This window comes from Vitis vinifera, chromosome 11, assembly GCF_030704535.1.
Source record: "Vitis vinifera cultivar Pinot Noir 40024 chromosome 11, ASM3070453v1".
NCBI classification, from domain to species: Eukaryota; Viridiplantae; Streptophyta; class Magnoliopsida; order Vitales; family Vitaceae; genus Vitis; species Vitis vinifera.
Window position 1 is genome coordinate 1,142,514 of NC_081815.1, and position 23,016 is coordinate 1,165,529.

Below are 23,016 nucleotides of genomic sequence, written 5' to 3' on the forward strand. Positions count from 1 at the left end.
TCAATAATGGTGGTGATTGATGGCTTTTTTTTTTTTTTTTAAATCAAAATTCATGAAAGATTAAAATTTAATTTTCTTAATTTTACTAAAGGCATTTCTATGTTTTAAAGCGAGTCTAATGTAAAATTAACATCAATAATAACTTGTAATTTCATGAGTACTCATGTTTTGTAAAATATTTTAAGAATATTTATAGTGCTTTTCTTCTTTATATTAATTTTCAATGAAAAATGTAATCTTGAAAAGAGTAAAAAAAAAAAAATTATTTAAGCTTTATAAATATAGAAATCTTATATTTTTGCTATTAAACTTGAAATGTATAGATAAATGCAGATTCTAAGTAAAAAAAAAAAAATGCAAGATAATTAATTTCTCAAGAAATATAAACCATTATTTTAAGATATATATATATTTATAAAAAATAAATTTTAAGATAAATTATAAAAGACACTTTTATATTTTTATTCATTTCTCAATTTTTTTTATCATTTTTTAGAAAGTGTGGATTTGAATAAACAAAGGTAAAAAAACAAACAAACAAACAACTTGCCTATATTAATTTAATAAATAAAGAAATCACTTTTTAAAAAAAATTATAAAAACTAAAAAATTGTTACAAATTTTAAAATTTTCAGTTCATATCACATTGGTAGAAATGTAATTTGGCCACTTAATTGAGGGTTTTAGAAAAATCAATTTGAATAAATATAAGCAAATATTTAAATCTAAGCCCTCAAAACACTGTAAGACCTTAGGGTCATGTCACCCTATAGTCCATGTTTGTAAATAATATAATTAATATTATCATATTACCTTTGGACGACCTTAGGTTTATGTCCCACCCCATGGTCAATTTAACGAATAAAATTCAACAGGCCGGCAGCCTCTAAAGAGGAATATATCAATTTTTTTTTCTTCATATATTTAAGTCTCACAAACAATAATATCTTGAAAATTTTTAAATATTTTATTTTACATATAAAAAATTATATTCATTGTTTTCAGCAATACAATAAGCATCAACCTCTTATGAATATCAGTTTCTTTTTAGGATTGATTCTGATGTTATATGTAACACTTTAGTTAAAAATATAATAATTTAAAACAAATATTTTTTAAGATATAGTGGTCAAAATTTATTTCAAGCATATAAACCTATCCAATTTTTTTATGTTCACATATTTTATTGTAATTAAAAATTGTTGAGGAGAAAAAAACATGATGGGGCATCAAATTTCTTAGAAAAAAAACAAAAACTAGACTATCTACGTTTATTCAAAGTTGAGTGGAGTCCTCGAGTTCTTATATGTAATGGGTAATCTCCAAAGCCTTCTAGAATGATGAGGAATCATTAGGGTTTCAAAAGAGTCTATGAGTAGGTAATGTTCCAAATCTTCTCAATTTAATTTAGATAGAGAAAAGGAAAATTAAATTCAAAATTGAGACAAATATTTAGATAGGTATTCCTAAATCATTGTATTCTTTTCTTATTCATACAAAAAATAAAATACATAAAAATATATGATTTAAATAAGATTAAGATATTTTTAATAAATCAATTTTATATTGAATAATAAATAATAAAATAAATAAATAAACAAAAGGCCAACAACTTAAACAGGGCACACAACTGGTCTCCCATTAGGAGTACGAAATCTGTACTATAACATGCTTCTAGGTCTAGTGTCCACTTTCTTCTCTTCCACTTTTGAACTTTATAATCCTTCGTGACCCATAATTCGAAGGATTGGTTCATCCCAAAGCCTTCCTTTATATTCCACTACTTCTTAAAAAAATAATTTAACCTTGTTTTAAACAAATTCTTAAAAAAAATAGTTTCCAATTAAAAAAATTGTAAAATGTGTTTTAAAAAGTAAAAAAAAACAATTATTTTAAACAAAAATAATAATAATTTTTCAAAAATAGTTTTAAAATAATCTCCTAGTTAGATAAGTTGATGGAGATAACAAATCCACTGCTTCGGACAACTTTTAGTGATATTTATTAATGATATAAATACAAAAAAAAATATCATTAAAAAAAAGAAATTTAAGTTAATTAATATTAAATTTTTTGAACAAAATTAGAAACTTGGTGAGAAAGTAAAGGAATTAATTTCACAAGGACATAAATCCCGAGAAATTGAAAATGATTTGATTATTCTCTATCATAATTAAAAATGGTTACAAATCTTAGAATTTTTAATCCATATCAACATGTTCACAAACCCATCACTTCACCTTGACAGCAGTGTAATTTGGCCACTTGATTGAGGGCTTTAGGAAAGCAATTTAAATAAATATTATAAGCAAATATTTAAATCCAAGCCCACCAAACCCTTGACGACCTTACGTTCAAGTCACACCACTCCACGTTTGTAAATAATATAACTAATAAAATTTGATCTTTACCCGCCAAAGAGTATATATCAATTTTTTTTTTCCTATTTCTAAGTCTCGCAAACATTAATATTTTACAAAATTTTAAATATTTTATTTGTATATCAAATATTATAGTCATACAATTAAGACACATCACCTTTATAAATATTATTTTCCACGTAGAATAGATTCTTATACCATATGTCACACTTTAGTTAAGGATATGGTAATTTAAACAAATATTTTTTAAGATAATCCTAAAAATTATTTTAAATTTTATGATACCCATTAAGTGTATTAGGAAATTGCCTTTTCAATTAAATATTAAAATATTTTTTAAAAGACAATTTTAATTTTAAATTTAAATTTATCTTTATTTTTTAAAAAAAAAGTAATTTTATTTATTCTTATTACCTTTTTTTTTTCTTTTTCTTAATTTAATATTCTCACTACACCAATTGATACAGAGTATTTTTTTATCTACGCAAAGAGCAGTAACCTAAGATCGAAACAGATCAGTATAAAGTATTCTTAGATCTTCCATAATTTGACTTGAATTAACAAGACACAAGATTGTTATCATGAAAACGGTAGGAAAGGGAGAGGGTCCTTATCTTCAATCGTTCTCATCCACTATAGCCCGTTCCTTGTTTGAGTGATTGTACACTCCTTTGGCTTCATTCATTGACCATATATTTAAAATCCAATGAATTATGGACAAGAAATTTTCTCTCAAGCTCCATGAGCCTCACGGCCTTTTGATTGTCAATTTATTATTAACTAATCACGCGATACAATTTCTCTTCATCCACTATATATGGATATAAATCTCAAGCCATTATATATCCATGGCCATTCTATAAACCCTAATATGTTTGAGATTCCAAGCCCCTTTCTGCCACCACCACCACCTCCGCCGGTCAAACACCAGCTGCCCATGTTGTACTACGGCCTCATCGTGGTCGGCACTGCCGCTTTTGTGCTTGCTCTGTACAATCTTATTGTGATCAGATGGTGCAGCAACAACCGGAGTAGATCACGGAGGAGAGAACATCATTTCTTTGATCCCAGACCGAGTCAGAGTTTTGAGAACATGAATTTGGGATTGGTGTCGAGTTTCAAGTACAGGAAAGAGGGGGTGGCTCAGGAGCAAGCGGCGGAGTATGAATGTGCGGTTTGTTTATCGGTTTTTGAGGAGGGGGAAGATGTTAGGAAGCTGCCAAAGTGTAAGCACTCCTTTCATGCTCCTTGTATAGATATGTGGCTCTACTCCCACTCTGATTGCCCACTCTGTCGCGCGAGGGTGGAGCCTGCTGTTGTTCATTGCCAGGCTGAGGCTGAGGCTGAGGCTGTGACTCAACCGGAGAATCCGAGAGGTGGGTTGAGAGATTCAGGCGAGTCAGTTTGAGATTGTTTGCTTCTCATCAAGAAGATGGGTAGATACATATTTGTATAACACAGGATCAGCAATTTATGGTCAGATTTTATACACTTTTTTAATACTTTTTGGGACTTTAGAACATGGGAATCACTGTTTTTTTTGGAGGATGGGGTTTGTGATGAACTTGTCCCAAAAGCAAAAATAAGAAAAGGCAGGCCTGTTTGGTAGTCTGTTATTGAAGACAGAAAATACTTTTAGGTCAAGAAATTATTTCTCATGCATATTTTAGGTCTCAAATAGATTTTTCATCCTTAAAACAACTCAGTACTGTTTTTAAAAGCTGTTTTTGAAAACGTTACAACAGTACCCGAAAGGAAATTGGTGAGTAATGTACTTCCAAGTTTCAACCCAAAAGCTCAAGGAATAATTCTGTGGAAATTTAATAGATTAACAGCTCCAGTCAATGACAAATGAGAAACCGTGTCTGCCTACGTGCAGCTTTAGGACTTTATGTACACAGTTATGTCTGAATGTATGAACGTACGAAGGAGCAAATCTGCAACATCAGAAATAATTCGATAGAACTCCCCCATGGTTTCAAACCAAGTCAACAAATGCTGGGGTAATTTTGTCAAGTGTAACATAGCCAAAGACACAACAGATAATTCACAATGGAGCTAGTGAATATATTTTACAAGATATGTAAATAGCTACATTCTCCTCAAGTTGTCCAAACGTGCCTGTAAATCATTGTCGATTCCACTGTCATCATTTCCTGTTGTTCCTGTTGCTTCGGCTTGTGCAACCTTGTTCTTTGCAGCTGGTGCAGCGACAGCAGCTGAGGGTGCATTGAGAAGCTGTGGATTGAATTAAAACATCATTGTTATTGCCTCAAAAATAATTCATTAGAAAACTGCTAGAGCTTAGTTCTGGAGGGCATGGAAGAAACATAGATAAATGAGAAAATAGTACCTCTGATTTGATATCAATGCCAATCTCATCAAGAACCTGGCTCACGAGTTCTTCTGTTTCTTCCTCTTCCTCATCCCCTTCCAAAGCATCATCCACGGCATCTCCCATAACCTCCATTGTCATTTCCATCTTCTCGTTCTGCCTCTCAAATTCTTGCATAATTTTCTGCAATGATGGTAAGTTCATCTGCCTGTTCATCTGGCCCATTGCCTTTGTGACACCTTTCATGGCCTGCCCCATTGCTTGTGTTGATTTCAAAGTCTGCAGTTTTTGAAATGGTCCAACTTTTAGTATTCAAATAGAATATCCAGGAAGGTTCAAATGAAGTAAGTCTAAAAGACATAACCCTCACAGCTGGAGAAAAGGAAAATCATCAACAATTCAACAAAAATCAAATGTGTCCTATCCCAAACATAGAAAATTCTTGGTTCCTTAGCGAGTTGAAACTTTTCTGATTAAATTTTGTATCTTTTATATCCAAAGCTACCAAGGCATGGAATATTTCCAAATACTGATTAAATATTTTTACAATTTTTTTTTCTGATCACATAAAATTTTCCTGAAATTAGCTTTTTCCCATTGTCAAGCAGCCCTGTTAAACTGTTAAATATCATGCATCCACTTGAATTCATCTATACAAAGGAAAGCAAGAGACCATTCATTTTTTATTGCTAAGCACAAAAAAACAATCAGAAGATAAATATAAACAATATGTGAGCAGTTAAACACAGAAAAGGATGATTAAACATCATCAGATATCAAAAAAAGGATATCATATGATCCACACCAAACAAAAGAAAATAAAAGCTTTTTTTTTTTTTTTTTCAGGAAAAAGGAAAAAGAAAGCACTGTGTACCTGAATTCTAAGAGCCACCCCCTGGAGTTGTGATTTAAGCTTATAGAATTTTTCAATCTGGTGTCGCGTTCTGATAAGATCTTTTGCCATCACTTTCACAGCTCCCTGAAAACAGAAGTACCCAATTCAATTTATATGTGTGTGGTGGCTATGAAACTTGATCCATTTGTTCCCATTGATAATTCTAGAAACACAATAAATCTTAAAAAGGAAAGATGGGACTCTGCCCATTAATTATAAATACTGCAAGCTACAGGAAGTCAGCACTCCACATCCAACCCTTTCACATAAATACACAGAGCACAATTTGTTTGCATACAAAGCCCTATCAAACCTTTTAACAAACCAAGCTAGGTGAGCCCAACAACAGGCCAGAATCTTGCTTTAAAAATCAAAAGAGTCTAATATGGCTATGACCCCCCAACATATTTTAAAATATCTAATTTCCAGTGCACAGATTTGGAAGAAAGCTTTCAGTTCTAATGCAGAAATTGTATCAGGATTTTTGTTTTTCAAGAGAAGAAAGATTATCAATATGGTGATGAATCAGAAATGGTCAAGAACTACAACTTTTTCCTCAAATATAAAAAAGTTTAATCAAACATTGTAACTAGAAAATCAATTTGCTTAATGATTTTCACATCAACAAGTGATAGAGCAATAAGTTCCTCATTTTCAAAATAAACCAATCAAACCCAAATATAATTCCACATGGATGTCAACATATAGAATACACAATGCCAGACATGTTAAAGAATGATTGTTTTGTTCCAAAAAGATAAACTAAATCATGGATGAGTTATATTTGCCCTCTCCACCAGCTTTGAGGGGTAGGTGGGGTAAGAATTAGGTTCAAGAGAGCTCAAACTCTACCTATGGAAAGGGGCAGTATACCATGTTCAGAAATAAAGAACTATATTTGGTCACCAAAAAAAGAAAGGTTCACATTGTCCAAAAAGCACTCACCATCTGTCCTTGCTTGGCACTCTTCTTAATTTCTACAATGAGTTTCTTCTCCTGTGCTTGTAGACCTTGTCTTTCCCTTTCTATTTCCCTAATCGATTTATCCAGCATCCTTTTATTTTCCCGCAGAAGTTCTGAAGATCACAAGACCATAATCTCAGTATATAAATAGTTAAGTAAAATAGAAACTAGCTGCCATAACTGCAAAAAGAATGGTCCAATCTTCCTTTTCCATTTACAACTATTAATACAGGTTCATAATCAATAACCTAATTTGAAGCCACAGGGAATTTACTGCCAAACCAAAACTGAGCAAATTATTCACACAAAGAGTGCACGACCCTGCTTACATTCAGTCGATATAACCTGAATGTCCATGACATGCTTATATTTCATTCATTTTGATAATTAATCAAATCATCATATATAACTGCATGCAGTGTCGAAGCAATCTACTATATACTCATTGTGATCAATATTCTATGAGCTTGATTTTCATATGCAAAAGTTTTAAGAAAAGTACTGAAATTTATTTGAGAAACATCATAGAATAATTCTTTTTATTAACATGTGACACATCTGCCTAAATTTGAACAAGGTAGACGTGATAGCAACAAAAAGAAAAAGAAGTTGACTTCAATTAACACCACGTTTTTGCATAAAATCACAACATAGTCTTCCTTAATCAGTAAGTTAAGATGCCTCACAGTCATCGAAAAGTCAATCTCTAACACCAGGTTCATCATCACAATTTCGATAATCTAAATTGCACGATCGTCCAATTCAAAACCCTACAGAACCCTAAAATTCCATCCGGAAGCACCAAATGTGACCGATGATCTATCACAAAGATTGAACCTCATACATCAGACGAGGGAACAACTATATACAGTTATCCTGAGCAAGATCAATAAAAAAATATTCCAAATTTGGTATTTCTTTCAACTCGATCCCGAAATCAAATTCAAGCACCAATAACCCCTAACTCGATGCATCATCGAATATCAATAGCATCGAATTTGAATTCAATTTGCATATTATTCGAAGAGATTAACATAAATACACTTCAAAAAATCTAGAATATGCGTTAAAAAAAAAATGAACCAGAATAAATCTAAGAAAGAAGAAGAGCATGAAATTAACAGAATGTCAGAAACATGAACCTGCAGGAGTCTTTTTCTTGCCGAAGAGGAAACTCATGGCGAATAGACCAAAAACTGCAACGACGAAATTCTCTGATCCGATCTGTGAATGAAATGAAGACTGAAGAAAATCTAGGCTGCTATTGTATATCAGAGATCGAAAAGTTTGCGTACGCGGTGGAGTCGTTGGGGGGAAGGAACACGCTTACACGTGGCAGATAACTGAAAGGGTAGGACCCGTTGAAGCTTCCCCTGCGACTGCGATATTGTCTGGATTTGGGTTTCTCTTGGGCCTTCCTTTGATATAGTTGAGCTTCAGCCCAATGGCATTCCCGCCACCAAGAAACTAAATCCGAACCTTTGGGCCACTGAGTCAAAAGATTTTAAGCAACCCATTGGGCCCAAAACCCACTAAAGCCCAATCCACTTCCAGTCCTTCATGGGCTTGAGTTTTTAGTTTTTTAGTTTTTTTTTCTCATATTATATTCCTTCTATATACTTTTTTCTAAAACTCATTTTACTTTTTTTTTTCCTCTTCCACATAAAAATAAATAATTTAAAAATATACTACTTACTAAAAATTTTAGTAATATTTTATTTTATTTATATTTTTTATAATAAACCTAACATTAAAAAAATAAATTTTTAATTTATATTTTCTAAGTACTTTTGGAGAACAAAACGCTATTCAAACATTACTTTTACCATTTCAAAAAACTCTTTTAAAAAAAAGAAAAGAAAAGAAAAGAAAAAACAACATTCTTGGGATGGGTATGATTAAGAACAGCCCTAGAGAAAAGCAGTGGTTGACCATAAAAAATAAAACAAAATAACATAAAAAAATCAAAGGCAACAGATTTATAGTTATCCTGAACTGCAGAAAAATGGAGTGCAATATTTGTCTTACAAGTTGTCAGACCCACGAGTTGTGCACTAAGGTGTGTGGGGAATATTCTCCACCCACTTTAGGCTTCTCATGTCAACGTTGGTGCCATAAGTCTAAAGATCTTAAGGGCATCCCATGAAGAAAGAAAAGGCCTTTTGGCTGGCCATCAACCCCATGGCCACTGGCCACTAGCCACTAGTGTATCAATGAACTTTACTGCCCTTTAATGGCTCTCCTTTTGTGTGGAACTGACTTTTAGACCCTGTGTTTTGATCATCCAAACAGACCCTGTCCTCCACTTCCCTTTTCATGGAACACCCCCATCGTGTGTTCACACCCGCTCACAAGTTTGAAGAAGACAATGAAAGATTTATTGTGGGACTAATGTCACGTTTGGGAGTGATTCTTGTAAAAGAGCTTTTTTAAGTTGCACTGCTTTTATCGACATCGTTTTTATTACAAGCACTTTAGTGAAGAATCCGGTTCACGTTTAGACATACACAAAAAGTATTGTTTTGAATGTATTGAACTCAGAATAAAGTTTGAGTTTATTATGATTTGAAACTTTGTACTCAAAAAAGTAATTTGGGCACACTATTTGATCATTTAAGTTTTTTGCTGCTTTTTAGACGCATTCCATCAAACTCAATAGTGTCATAAATTAGCTTAAATTTGACTTAATGCGTGATAATATTTTTTTTCATTACCCAACCTTTTTTTGTGATGGTTTTAAAATTTGATTTTAGAACTTTATCAATATTTAAAATGTTTTTGATATTTTAAAAATATTTGTTATATAATAAAGATAATATATTGATTCGTGTAGAAAATCGTAAATCGAAAAAATTACGATTAGATAAAAAAAAAAATCTACGATTAAAATATAAACACAATCACTATAACCCTACAATCAAATCCCTCCTCTGTTATCACAAATCCTTCAAAAAATTTTAAAATTATAATTTCATCATATATATATATCCCAATGAAACCTTTTCGAGTCTATCAAATAGTATTCACATCATCAAACTTTATCAACTAAATAGAATTCAGAATCTCAGATCACCAGTCTAACAACATTTATTTATTAAATAATTATTTTTAATTAAATTTTCTAAAATATATACCAAAACTTCCAATCTAATATTTTTTAAAACCCACCAAAAAATTTTCAAAACAAGGAAGGCGATCACATCCGAGACAAACATGAAAGGGACGTGATGTATATATGACAGCCTTGTCAGACGGCACCAGAGTTAAAAACAATAGATTCAACCCACGCGCGAAAAAGACCTTCGCCACTCACCACACACTCGTGTCTGCAAAATCACCATCCCGTCGGAAGGCTGCTCTTGCACACGAGTGGTGGTGCAAGTGGGGCACGTTCCCAAAAGGTTTCCTCAGACATGCCAGGTGTTCACGTGCGGCTCTGTCCCCCCACGCGCTTTGTTGCGACCACGCCACCACATTCTCTCATCAATTTCCCTTTCTCTCGGCTCTACTTCTCGATCTTTATCTGGGGAGCCAGAGCACGTGCTGGTCCCACGTGGGTCCTAAATGTCTGTCGCGGCCCCACTGTATTATTTCTACGTCCTTAGTGGTGGGTGTGATGTTGTACTTCTCTGGCGCTTGTCTACCTCAGTGATGGTGATGGTGTGGAGGGCGGACTTGAAGTTTGAAAATGGATTTAGTATCAAAGTGGAAGCCTCGGTGGCATTTTGGGGGCTCTGATGTATCTTAGATTTCCTAATTTGAACGGACATGATGAGGAAGGGATCATTTGGGGGGCAGTGATTCACTGCAATCAAGGCCACCACATGATTGATATGATACATGTCGGGTCAAGTTTTGCAATATCTATCTTTTTTTGGTGATTATTTGGGGGGAATATAACTTTTATAGTTTATTTTCAATTTTTTTTATTATGGGAGATTAGTGAATTAAAAAATACATTATTATTAATAATACTTTCTCTCTATTTATGCATTTTTAATATTTAAAATAAAAAGCTTTTATCATATGATATAATAAGATTTAGGTTATTCAATAAAAATACAAAAAAATAAAATCAAATTAAGATGTAAAAGAATATAATTAAATAAAAATAATAATATCAATATTAATACAAAGTGACAAGACTTAAATAGATATGCCTTATCTAACAAACCATACTATATCTACCACCTCTCTTATTATTTGGTGGGTGGCCCCCACTAATACATTTATGGGCCCATACAAGTAGGTGTACAAGTGTTCTATTTTTGAATATAATAGCATAAAATAGGGTAACATCCAGACTAAGTTGACACATTTGAGGCTAAGTTCCAACTGTCCAAGCCATCCCTACACAAATAAATTGGTGTGATTTGAGGTTGCTAGAATATGTGACCAGCCATGCACCCTAATGCAGTGACATAGGCGGAGAGAAATGAACCCACAGGCAGTTTGATTGATTGGTAGAGTGAAACTTCACATACATGGCTTCCACAGATTTTTGCATGGTTGGTAAGAAACAAGCTCCAAGCATACAATACCCATTAATGGTGATTGGTTGGTTGCAATGTTTCTTGCTTCTTTGATTAATCCTCTTAATTATTTCAAGGATGATAATCGATAGCCGATAGGGTTTAAAAATTTGTTGAGTATTTGCAATTATTTGATGATCTTGAATTATTGAAGCAAAATCATCACATCAAATACGTGTTTATTATTCAAGAGGTGAGCAATTTTTTTCAAAAAAGAAGTATTGGGTGTTATTGATTTTTGTCATCTATGAATTATTAGTGGAGCAATGTTTTTCTAATTATTTTTCTAAAAAACTTGATCATAATTTTTTTTTTATGAATTTCTAATTATTCATACAATAAATTAATGCCATCCCCTAAAATCATTTTTTTAATATTTGTTGGTGCTTACTAGCCAAACCCGTAACCTTTGTTCTAATATTAATTAATAGTCATAATTACCATAATAATACTAGTTATTAGAATACTCGGATGAAATTAATATTTGAACGTGACACGAGTTAGGTGTGTAAATAAATAATTTAAACAAAAATAAAATATTTTTAATTATATGGTGTCTTATTGTGCCTATCAAATACCCATTTCTAATGCGAAAGTATGCCTCCTTTGGATGCATGCCCCATAAAATATTGGTAAGGAATATTTTCTCCCTTGGGTAAATTGAGATATGGTATCATTGATGAAGAGTTGGAGATAAAAGCATAGAGGGGGGCCATCACCAAATCTCTGACTGGTGTCCCATATCACAGTAGTAGAACGATGGATGGATAGAATATGGTTGAGTAGAACTTTTTTTTTTTTTTTCTTAATAATTTATTTGGGGCAAAAGCTAGATGGGATGTTTGCCATCATGTTTGATCTTGCCATATTTTGACTTGTGAGATTCTTTTGTGTGGGGATATTACATGCTGCCACGTGGCTATTATTATTGTTCAAAGATTTCCTTGTCATCTCCCTCGCCCACATGAGAAATTAAAAAAGAAAAGGCAAAGAAAATATCATCTTCCTCTTGTTTTCTTTCTCCTCCATTCCACGTTTTCTCTCTCCTTAGAAGCCTACATGGAATGTACTTTCCCACATTTATTAAAAATTTTGTAAGGTGGATAATGAGCATAATCACATGCTGATTAAAGTTGAAGATGCTTGGATTATCACACTCTTCCGGAAAAATTTAAGATTCCAAAATATATATAAATATTTTTAGTTTTTGTAAATGTTAAACACCATTAATAAATCTATGTAGTGAAATTTTATGTTCAAAAAAGACTTTCATTTTTTTTTTATTTGAATTTCCACAAACCAGTAATGTACATTGATGAACATTGATTTTCTGTTTTCCAAACCATCCATGTTAAAGTAGAGAATCAAGCGCGATGGGAATGATTTGTTCCCAAATAAGTGGTTCCGTACACTGGAAGCTCCTCCTGGTACCTTCCGATCGCAATGTGATCGAGCTCGAAGAGATCAGAGCTCGAATAGCTCTCAGCGTCGTCGTCGTCGTCGTCGTCGTCATCATCGTCTTCATTGTGGCAAAGATCTGCCAATTTGAATTCGTGAGAAATCTTCTTCTGATAGTCTCTTACAATTTGGCGCATGTCTGCGATATTAGCTGGAGAAGTGTTTTTCTCATTGAGCTCTCCTTTGAGCCAAGCTGTTTGTGGAATGTTTTTGGCGGTAAGTGTCGGCATTAGGCTCGGATCGTCTTCGTAGAGGCATTTGTGGCCACACGGACGGCAATCTTCGTCTACGATGACGCTCACCGGGTAGAATCTCACGGATCTCTTCAGTTTGGTTCTTGAAGAAGAAGGCGTTTTGCTCAAACAAGATCGAGAAAACGAGGAGGCAGATGAACAGGTTGATTCCTGCACTGACTTCACCACTTTCCGCTCTGAGCTCATGTCGTCAACAGTTTCAAACGAACACATTTTGGCTTTCTTGGCATTCCCGGAGCTGAACAGAGAGTTGAGAAAGTTCGCGATCCGGCGTCCGGGCGATATTGGCTGGTTCACCTTCTTCAAATCGCCGTAGAATTTCAGCGCCTTTGATTTAGTCTTCAAGAAGCTTCCTCCTCCGCCTCCTCCTCCTCGACCGCCATGATTCTCCCCCAGTTTCGGCGCCGAATTTCTCTGCTCCACCAATTTCGCAACCTTCCTAGACCTCTCCGATCCGGCGGAGGCCGCTACTGGAACATACTTCGACCTGTGCGGAGTAAAACAAGATCTCCCTCCGCTGCTCGTCTCCGCTTCCGACGACGAGAAGATCCCTCCGCAGCTCGACTCTGAAGACGACGAACCGGAATTAAAAACCACGGAACTCACGGAACTTCCACCGCTCTGCTTCCTCATCCATTTCTCGATCATCATCGCTCGTCTCACACTCGCTATCTCCTCCTCCTCAGCACCGCCTTGCTTCTTCGACATGAGGAGTTGCTGCCGCTCGCCAGATGATTCGTCAATGGAACGAAGAACAGAATCAAGAAGAGACGAAGAGAAAGATGGAGTTTTTCGTCTCTGCTGAACCCTCTCCATTCTCTATATACAGAGAGCAAGGGATAAAAGGGAGAGAAGGCTGAAAGCAAAGGACAGTTCAGGATTTTTAGTTTAAAGGCTTTGGTAGCTTTAGTGTCTGCTTGGAGAACGCAAAAGCTGCACAGACACATTAATTGAAGGCATCCTCATCATGTGAAGAGAGAGAGAAATAGAATAGAAATTTCCACTTCCAACTGTTCTCTGCTTTCTCTGTAGAGCTTTGGGTGGACATAGATGAAGAGCAAACGCGAAAGAGAGAGAGGGAGGGTTCTTAAAGAGGACGTGACCGGTGAGTCAGTGGACAGGCCTAGGAGTGGCCCAGTCATGTATTATTGGGCCTAGTCTGTAATTAGGGCCTAGGCACATTCTTTTAGGGCTAAGGTCTCCAGGTCCAGTTTCGGTCGGGTGGACATGGGCCGAGTCATAATCAGATTGATAATTGAGTTTTCACGAATCTGCCTTTTTAGGTTAGCTGTTGGCCCTTGGCAGCGACTTTCCAAGGAAAAATTCATCAAGTGCTCTGACATTGTAAGTCCAGTTAATCCCCAAACTGAATTTGTGGTTTTCTAAGAATATATATATATATATATATATATATATATATATATATATATATATATATTAATTTAAAATTTTATTTTGTAAAATCAAAATTACGTACTAAATTTTATAATTTTCATATAATTTCTTTCATTTATTTTTAATAATAAACATTGCAATGTAATACATTTTTTTATGTTAAAATATATTAAATATTGATTGCCATATATTTTTATTTTTATTTTTATTCATTTTATAAGCTAGATAAAAATATGATATAATATATTCTGGATTAATGATTTAAGTCATCATTTTCATGTACTTATCAAATGGAATATAGAGTGTTAAATAATAATTATAAAATACATTTTTAATCTAAAAAATATTTTTAAAAAAAAGTTCCTTCAAATTTTAAAAAGCACTTTCAAAAATATAAAAAATTACTTATAATATTAAAAAATCACTTAAAATGTTTTATGAATGAACACTTTTACTAAAAACACTTTAAATAAAAAACACTATCAAATACATTTCAAATCCGATAAATAATATTAAAGGAATTTGGTACTTTTATGTTTGGGCTATGCAATCAAATTCTATCCAATTTTATATTGATGAGAAATAACCGAGCAAGTTATTTTTCAAATGGGATTATGTTACTTCTTGATATTATCTGATAATATGATTGGACTAAGACGGTTAACAAATATGATTTATTTTCTAATATAATAAAGTTATTTTACCGTGATTTCGGTTGTGTTTTATTTTTTGTCCGGGGGGTGGCTAAAGTTGCCTGAAATATAAATTCGATTCAATTAAGAAATAAAATTTTTGACTTTTGTATTTAAAAATAAGGATTATCTTTAAAAACAGCAAAAATAATTAAAAAAAATAAAAAGCCCAAACAAACAGCCCCTACAGTAGTGGTGTAAATCCCAATTTCACTATAACCACAGTAGAAAGTGTTTGGGCCATGATCTCTAAGCCCAACATTATCTTTCAGCCGAGGCCTAAGGTAGAACAAGGCCAAGCCCAACTCAATAGCGATGTGAACCAACCCACCCTCAATCCTGTGCTTTACATTTTGGCCCATGGCCCGACCAGCTCTATGCGTTTGGTTTCCACCTTCGCAGCAGCGCTGGCTTTTAAACCCTCAAAAGCAGTGTTTGAATTTTCCACCATCAACCCCACTTTTTCCAACTTCATTCAGTAGTAATGATTTACTATTGAAATTAAAATTTGAGACTTAAAGGTCAATAGTGATGATTTACTGCACTACAAATCACAAAAGTCAACGCCATCCCAAATAATATTTTATAGTTGACACCTCCAAAACCAAATTTTTTAAAACCTCTAAAATCTAATTAGAGTTAAGAAACTTAAAAGGATAAGAAATTTGAAGCCTTAAAGTTCCCTCCAAACAAGATTAAGGATGTAATGCTTTTGTAAAAGAACTTATAAGTTATAAGAAGGTTCAAAATTTTTATTTGTTTATTATTTGTACATATTATTAAGTAGAAGCATTTTCATTTCATATTTTTTTTTTCATGCAAGGTTTTATTGGAGGTTACATCTGCATCAAAAGGAGCCTTAATGATACTCTAATAATCGAAATAACACACATTATTCCTTTTTAGTTCTCAATATTTATTTTTGTGAACTTAGGAAAATTAACTAAATATAGGGAAAAAAGGGAGAATATATATATGTATTTATATAATATCTCCTTTTGTTGGCATTACCAGCTTTCTGTGTTTTTGAATTTCACCCTGTAGATTCAAACATCTACACCCACTAGACTCCAAATACAAAAGACTCATCCTCTTTTCAACCACCAATACATAAAATAAAAAATTGAGTTATTAAAAAAAGAAATAGAAAGGATTCACAACTCACAAGGATGATGATGCTTTGAAGCAAAATCACTATGTTGGAAGAGAGTAGTGCAACTCACTCAAAGAAGCCCTGCACCTTTGCCCCCATGAGTATGTGAGGGCTAGCATGGGCTCTCTGTGGCTGCTTGGCTTCTGCATTTTGCCAGATACCTATAGAGGACGCTCGACCTCGACCTCGACCTCGACTGTAGGACAAATACGAGACACTCGACGAAGGCACCATCTTCACAATCAGCAAAAAAAGGAACAGTACCTGTGATGATCCCTGGTTAGCTCCTTCACAAGTACTGTTCATGTATTCTTGCCCGGTTCTCCTCCCACCAAAGTCTAGCATGCATCTCTCCAAACCGTTCTCGGCTGCACCAAAAATGCATATAAAACAAGAACAGGGGGTTCAGCTCAAAGTCCATGTAATTCCCTATTGGAAATGGTAAAAGGCAGGAATTGAGATATGCTGTATTTCCACAAAAGGTAAAGATAAAACAACCTAATTATATCCACCTAAAGAAAGAATTAGAGAAAGCAGCACAATCAACTTCAGTAATACCAGTGCCATAAAAAATAAAAATAAAAAGAAAAGAATTTACCAATAATAATTGTGTTCTTGATGGTTGACAATTTGGGTCTTTAATGACCATAAGTTGGTACCTCAATTATGGTGTCTTGATATCAGGGAGGCAGGGACCATTGGTATTGATGGCTTGAGGGGCCACACCAGCCAAATCAGATGGTTTGAAGCCCACAAACCCCATGTTTATTGGGTGAACTTTAAAACACAGCCTATCAATGAAGATGGCTATTAAACAGGGCTAGACAATGACCCATTTGCGAGGGATTGAACTGTCTCTATTGGTGAGTTACGACTTGATCTTCCACCATAGAGCCATGGAATTTAATGCATTAGGAGTATAGTCCATTGCTATCATCATAATCCACCGCCAACCATAAGAAGAGTTTTAGTGACTCGAATTTATCATGTGGACCCATTAATTGATGTATCTCAGCTAGCTAAAAGAACAGTTGGGACAATTGAAACTAGCCATCCTATGGAAGGCAGAGGAGTGGAGAGATTAGAAAAGACTATGAATTAATTCCAGTTCTGGTCAAATAGTGGCAGCTAAATCCAAAAATGTCCTTTGTAGCCAAATCCATCTAAACCACACGTTTTTTTCTCTTCAGAATGTGAGCTGAGATGCAAGTTTTGCCGACCACTAATGCAGTTAAATTCATGGATGTGTTGGACAACCAGAATAAACGTGTTTGTCTGGCCCGCCTGTGCACCTCAGTTCACTCTCCACATGCTATGTGGCAACTTAAAAAAGTTGTCACAAGGCTTGCCTCTTAAGGGGACTACTCTAAAGCTATTATAATTACAACAGAAGTTCACTTGCCTGAATCTGACACGTCTAAGCTCCCGTGTACCACCTGGAAGCGCTCTGATGGTAATGTAAACACCTGGCTCATCCTCTTCAACCCATTCAGTCTCCAAGTCGCTGGCATTGCTAACAGATAGTTCTCCAGAGCGATCAGCTTCCCTAGATGAACTAGTCCTTATAGAGGCATCCATGGATGATGTTTCTGTCTTTGCCCCACTTATGCTGGAGAGTTTTGGGGTTGAAGTGAGACCACCTGAGTCATAGAAATGACGCGGCTGCATTGGGTGATGGTCAAGTGAATCCGAGGATGAGTAGCCCATTCCCAGTCCTGAGGGACGATACAGGTTACGAGGCAGGCGTTCTTTGGTCAATGGAGGCGTAACAGGGCTGTCTTCTGCTGATTCCATTTTTGAGCTCTGTTAGAGGGAGGAGAAAATTATATTATTAATATGGTAAAATAACAAAAATAAAATTTAATATGCACAATATGCATTGATTTGAATACACAGCTCTCTTGTCCCTCTGCCATGGAGACGATTTGGGAAAAGCTTTTGTTGCTCTACCATTTTTGTTAGCCGGGATTGGAAACAGTTGTTAGTCATCAACTAATTAATACTTTCTAAAAATACAGATGCCCATATGTTAAAAGTGATGTGGACGGTGCAAGGCCATTAGTGACTTCAAGTAGCATATTTCTTGTATACAATTTGAGTAGGACCTTACCTCATCTTCAGATCTTGGAGGTGTTGGAAGAGGGAAGGCTTGGCGGTTAAACCTTTGAACATTGTAGAGTTCCATGACCCTATCATAATTCTCTGCCCACCACCTTTGAGCTTGCCATTTGTTAAACATTTCTCGACTAATCAAAGGAAACAACAACCAATCAAAACCCTTCACTTGTATGAGCAGTGAGAACTAGAGCACATTGCACCTTTGCCATTAAACAAAGGCATCTTACAAACTTTATTTTTAAAATTGCTAATGCGGTCAATTGACATAAAAAAAAGTATGGTCTTTCTCGAAACTTTCAAATATATAAAAGCACTGATACATATTATTTAATAAATATTTAACTCATTAGTATTTAATTATGCAGAGTCTTCAATAGAAACAATGATTGAACATAGCAATATGAGACAAGTATTCATACAATTAATTGACAAATGTACAACTATTCACGGGGTGGTCCTCTACCATTTGTGCCAAATTCTAGTGGGTGGGTGGTTGGTAGTCCTCAACTGATCTGGAAATCTCTTAAAGTTCAATGTCCAAATCTTTTGTTTTGTCATTTTAAATCAAGAAATCGGCAGATACCTTTTTTTTCATGTTAATTTAGGGCCAATGAAGATTTCACAAGCTGTCAAACAAGCTAGGAGTTTTCCTTACAACACTGCACAGTCAAAGTATATGGATAACTTTGACTCAATGATTTTAGGGGTCACAATCCACAAAGTTATTGTGAATGCTACAAAATTTCTATCTTTCTATAGCATCTTGTTTCTCTGTTTGGAGAACAAGAAAGTGAAAGTTTCATGGACCTGTCCCTTGTTTGTTGGGAAGGGAAGATTCAAATTTTGTTGTTTATGATGTGAACACAGTGCACCCTAGTTCTTCACAAGCAAAATGCCAGAAAGTTGACACAAGATGACAAAACCACAAAGACTTGGCGTGAAACTGAAAAAGAAAGGAATGAGGCTTGTCCGACACCATGACTCCATGACAATGGTCTCGGTAAAAAAGGCTTCCAACACAATCAAAACAGCCCCACTAACAAGTGGCAATGATGTTCCCTTTTGGACTTTTTTCTGGATGGCTTTTGGCTTGGGCCAGTCGAATTTCAAATGGGTAGAGGTTTCTAAGGCATTGTTTGGGCATTGCTTTGAAAAATTTACGTCCTAAAGCAATTTTTTTTAATTAATTCTGAAGTGGGGTTGATTTCTATTTTCTGGTTTTCTTTTTTTTTTTTTGAAAAAAGAATTATGGATGTCATTTAGCATTTCTATGAAATGTAAAAATGAATATCTTGGTATAAAATAGGACCACAAAGAAGAAAGAGAATAATGCATTAAAACAATATGCAACCAAACAAACAATTCTTAAGCAATTTCTCTGTTGCTAGGGATACTGGTACAGTGAACTGAGTTATGAAGCATAACCACCGTCCGATTAAAAATCATACGGTGCTGAAAACCTTGAACAAGTTAACGGAAATACGTCGGAAACAGGTAAAGACTGTAAAACAAATCAAGACCGTTGAAATGGAATCGGAGGACAGAAGTACCTGAACCGAATGCGCTTGAGATCGTTCCCTCCACGGGGAAGGGAGACGAAGGTGATGAGCACGCCGGGCTCGACCTGGGCCACCCACTCTTTCGGCTCATTCTCCTCAACGAATACGACCGATTCGACTCGCCGGCCACTCGCCGATGCCGGCGTGCCTTCGCCGCTCGAAAGCCCCTTCAGTCTCGCCTCCATCTCCTTCCCCCAACGTGGCGTCGTCGAGCTCGAACTCCCCGTCCGACGGTACGACCATCTGAACCTCTCCGACGCCGAAGCCGAGTCCGACTCTGCGTAACTCCTGCTCTGATGCTGCACTGAAGCGGAACACGGATTACAGTTCCGATACGCTCCTGTCGCTTTCAACGCCATGTCCTTGATCTGAAAATCCCCAAAGATCAAACCTCAATCCACAAACACTCTAACCAACACATTCTCTCCAAATTACCTGACATGTGAGAGCTTTGATCGACTGCTGCTTGGTCCCAGGCGTGTTCGAGGCGTTTGCCTCCTCCGTCTGTTTCAACGACTCGTCGCTGAGTTGCTTCGAACGAGTTATGCACGTCAGCATTCTCACTTCTCTGCAAAAACACCAAAATCACTTCCAGAAACCCAAAACAACGCAATGCCTTTCGAAATTCCGAATCCCAAAGCCTCAGACATAAGAACAAACCTCCCAAAACCGAATTATAACTTGGGGGTGCGTTTGGTTGGAGGGAAAAACGCCCGGAAAATCAGAAACAACCGAGAATTCGAAGCATGGAAAATGAAAATTAAAAAATAACAATAATAATAAGAAAAGCAAGAGTAAGAAAGTTGCTGGATGATGAGTAGCTTCCGTTTGGAAGCGTAGATAACGAGGCACTATTGCTCGTGCTCAGGACTTTAATGCCATAAATTACGCAATCAGAGATTCTCTGTAACAAAAAAATAAATAAATAAATAAAATTAACAACATTAAAGTTCCAGAGACAAAAAAGGAAAATTATGGAAATGTGATTTCGCAAATTGTGATTATATAAAGCTGAGGAGATTTGCGATTTGGGCTCCTATCATCCTTTTGGATTCACCATAAATGACTTTCCCTTTTATTTTTCCCTTTTTTTCATTTTCCTTTTTTTCTTTTTTCTTTTTCCTTTCCCTTCACCTCAGACCCACCTGGCGTCGGGTGGTAGTGGCGACTGCGAGTGAGTGTTGCTGCCCTTTTGTCTGTGGCGGTTCTGTGGTGGCGTTTAAAGGAGGCTGACTCCCTTTTGATCCTACCGGCTACCGCTGCATCCCGGGGGCTGTGTGGGTTATTGGGCTTTCATGTCGCCAGAATGGGTCGATTGGGCTGACATATGGCCCACTGAGCCCTTGTGAATTTGCGTGGGCTGCTGCTGGACGGAGTCATGCTATATGCCTAAAGTTATGGGCCTCAGTCTATCTCCGCCAAATCCCGGAAAACAAAGATGAGTCAGGCCCTTTATGAAGACTCTGTTTGGTTACCTGAGCTGAGAATAGTTTTGTAATAGAAATAAAAAATTTGTTTGCCTATTTTTCAAAATTGGTTCTTATCAACTTAAAAAAACATCTATTAGCTTGGATGCTTATCAACTTAAAAATAAATTGGGAATTTTATTATTAAAATATTAAATAAATTATTGAGTATGTAAAGTAACATGAAATAATAAAAATTTAGTTGTCAAAAATTCAATGTTGATTATTTGTTTATTTATTTTAATAAACTTCTCATTGCTAACTATTTGTTTAAGTCTGACAATTTTGTTCCAAGTATTTCTAGCCTCTACTCACTTCCTAAGTTTTATATGGATAGATGAAAATATATATATATTTTTTTATGAATATATCAGTAATTAGATTTCATTGGTATATTGAAATATATCATGAAAATATTGACAAAAATTTTCACAAAAAAAAAAATTAATGAAACGAAAATTGATAAAAACTTATAAAAATATTGGGGAAAACAAAAAAAAATAATAGAAAAAACAACGTTACAAATATTAAAGTTTGGTTAAACGTTCATGGTGTTCAAGGCGTGTTGTTTCCGTTTTTTTATTTATTTGATCATTTATTTATTTATTTTATATCCACGTACAATTTATAGTTCATAATCTTTATAATTTTTTATGATATTAATGGTCACTTAAAAGGAAAATTTATTATTAATAATAGGCTACTTCCATCACGTCTGTATACACATAACTTGTTAAAATTTCTTTTCTCAAAGTACACTAAATTCATTTATTATGATATTTGTTAATTGCCCTATAAAATAGTAATCTGGGCTTATAATCTGTATAGCCACGTTCCGTGACTCAATCACTTTGATTGCATTAATGAAAACATCTAGTAACCGATTTGTAAGTTTTTGTAAATAAACATTTTTCTTATAAATATCAAGTTAAGAGAAAATGGATGTAATATAAGTAATGATGAAAATATAGGTAATTAATTTTATGAATATATCACATATATATATATATATATATATATATATATATATGGAAGATATATCGATGAATATTTTGAAAAAAAAAATGTATAAAATTGATCTAAATTTATAAAAATATAATAAAAATTTCATAAAAATGTAATTAGAAGTATAATAGATATTTTAAAGTTATTTTATTAAATAATTTGATATATATATAATATGATTAATCATATTTGACAATAATATCGTATGTATTGATAAAAATATTAATTTTTATAAGTACACATTTATTATTTAATTACATCAAATATTGTTTCATAATAATATAATGATATTTGATTATAATATGTATAATTTTAAAATATATATTAATATTAAAATTACGATCAATTTAATTCAATTATATTAAATGGTATAAAATAAATTATGATATATATATAATTTTTTAGTATTTAGTTAATTTATTAATGATATTAAAAATACTATGAAAAAATATGATTTTTATATTTTTGATAATCAATTAAAAGATTTTTTTTTGCATTTAATTATAAAATAATCATAATTAATTTACTATTTAAAATACTCTTTTATCATTTTCTTTATATGATAATTTTGAATATATATATATGTTTAATACATAATATTTAACAAGGGGCAAACTTGGTTTAGTAACGAGAGTTAAACCTCAAATAATTGATTTAACTATAGTGCGTTTGATTGCTATAATGCTATTGACCCACATTAATTATATAAAGATTGTGATTTATCGCCATATTTACAATATATCACCAACTATCATCGATTTTTTTAGAATTTTTTTCAAAATTTCGTCAAAACGATATTTCAACCATTCT

The 23,016-nt window shown here is 34.2% G+C and overlaps 4 protein-coding genes across 5 annotated transcripts; 1 reads left to right on the plus strand and 3 right to left on the minus strand.

Annotated features, from left to right (window-relative positions):
• Nucleotides 1-3,096: 3,096 nt before the first annotated feature.
• Nucleotides 3,097-3,992, plus strand: LOC104880623 (RING-H2 finger protein ATL39). The gene has a single exon (XM_010657833.3). The coding sequence runs from the start codon at nucleotides 3,199-3,201 to the stop codon at nucleotides 3,787-3,789; it is 591 nt and encodes a 196-aa protein (XP_010656135.1). The 5' UTR covers nucleotides 3,097-3,198; the 3' UTR covers nucleotides 3,790-3,992.
• A 186-nt stretch (nucleotides 3,993-4,178) lies between these two features.
• Nucleotides 4,179-7,967, minus strand: LOC100255989 (vacuolar protein sorting-associated protein 2 homolog 1). Its single transcript, XM_002280017.4, has 5 exons — nucleotides 7,717-7,967; nucleotides 6,557-6,687; nucleotides 5,591-5,695; nucleotides 4,735-4,995; nucleotides 4,179-4,619 (listed from the first exon to the last, which is right to left on the minus strand). Exons 1-5 carry the CDS (start codon nucleotides 7,751-7,753, stop codon nucleotides 4,473-4,475), a joined length of 681 nt encoding a protein of 226 aa, XP_002280053.1. The 5' UTR covers nucleotides 7,754-7,967; the 3' UTR covers nucleotides 4,179-4,472.
• A 4,384-nt stretch (nucleotides 7,968-12,351) lies between these two features.
• Nucleotides 12,352-13,901, minus strand: LOC100242162 (protein BIG GRAIN 1-like B). The gene has a single exon (XM_002278332.4). The coding sequence runs from the start codon at nucleotides 13,632-13,634 to the stop codon at nucleotides 12,471-12,473; it is 1,164 nt and encodes a 387-aa protein (XP_002278368.1). The 5' UTR covers nucleotides 13,635-13,901; the 3' UTR covers nucleotides 12,352-12,470.
• A 1,954-nt stretch (nucleotides 13,902-15,855) lies between these two features.
• On the minus strand, nucleotides 15,856-21,011 carry LOC100250851 (protein Brevis radix-like 4). 2 transcript variants are annotated; one of them, XM_002280057.5, is made up of 7 exons: nucleotides 20,881-21,011; nucleotides 20,396-20,639; nucleotides 20,171-20,303; nucleotides 19,727-20,103; nucleotides 18,169-18,304; nucleotides 17,461-17,861; nucleotides 15,856-16,426 (listed from the first exon to the last, which is right to left on the minus strand). In XM_002280057.5, the coding sequence occupies exons 3-7, from the start codon at nucleotides 20,291-20,293 to the stop codon at nucleotides 16,348-16,350; spliced, it is 1,116 nt and encodes a 371-aa protein (XP_002280093.1). In that variant the 5' UTR covers nucleotides 20,294-20,303; nucleotides 20,396-20,639; nucleotides 20,881-21,011; the 3' UTR covers nucleotides 15,856-16,347. The 2 variants fall into 2 exon arrangements, with proteins under 2 accessions (XP_002280093.1, XP_019078360.1); XM_019222815.2 differs by having other exon boundaries at nucleotides 20,396-20,928.
• Nucleotides 21,012-23,016: the final 2,005 nt, after the last annotated feature.

Bases quoted from the DNA above. Each gene is read 5' to 3' on its own strand.
- LOC104880623 (XM_010657833.3), top strand. From the start codon at position 3,199: ATGGATATAAATCTCAAGCCATTATATATCCATGGCCATTCTATAAAC.
- LOC100255989 (XM_002280017.4), bottom strand. From the start codon at position 7,753: ATGAGTTTCCTCTTCGGCAAGAAAAAGACTCCTGCAG. The intron at 5,696-6,556 runs GTGAGTGCTTTT...TTCTGTTTTCAG, and splicing joins GTGCCAAGCAAGGACAGATG to GGAGCTGTGAAAGTGATGGC. The intron at 4,620-4,734 runs GTACTATTTTCT...TTCAATCCACAG, and splicing joins GCATTGATATCAAATCAGAG to CTTCTCAATGCACCCTCAGC.
- LOC100242162 (XM_002278332.4), bottom strand. From the start codon at position 13,634: ATGGAGAGGGTTCAGCAGAGACGAAAAACTCCATCTTTCTCTTCGTCT.
- LOC100250851 (XM_002280057.5), bottom strand. From the start codon at position 20,293: ATGCTGACGTGCATAACTCGTTCGAAGCAACTCAGCGACGAGTCGTTG. The intron at 17,862-18,168 runs GTAAGGTCCTAC...TCCCTCTAACAG, and splicing joins CTCCAAGATCTGAAGATGAG to AGCTCAAAAATGGAATCAGC. The intron at 16,427-17,460 runs GCAAGTGAACTT...TTTTTGGTGCAG, and splicing joins CTTAGACGTGTCAGATTCAG to CCGAGAACGGTTTGGAGAGA.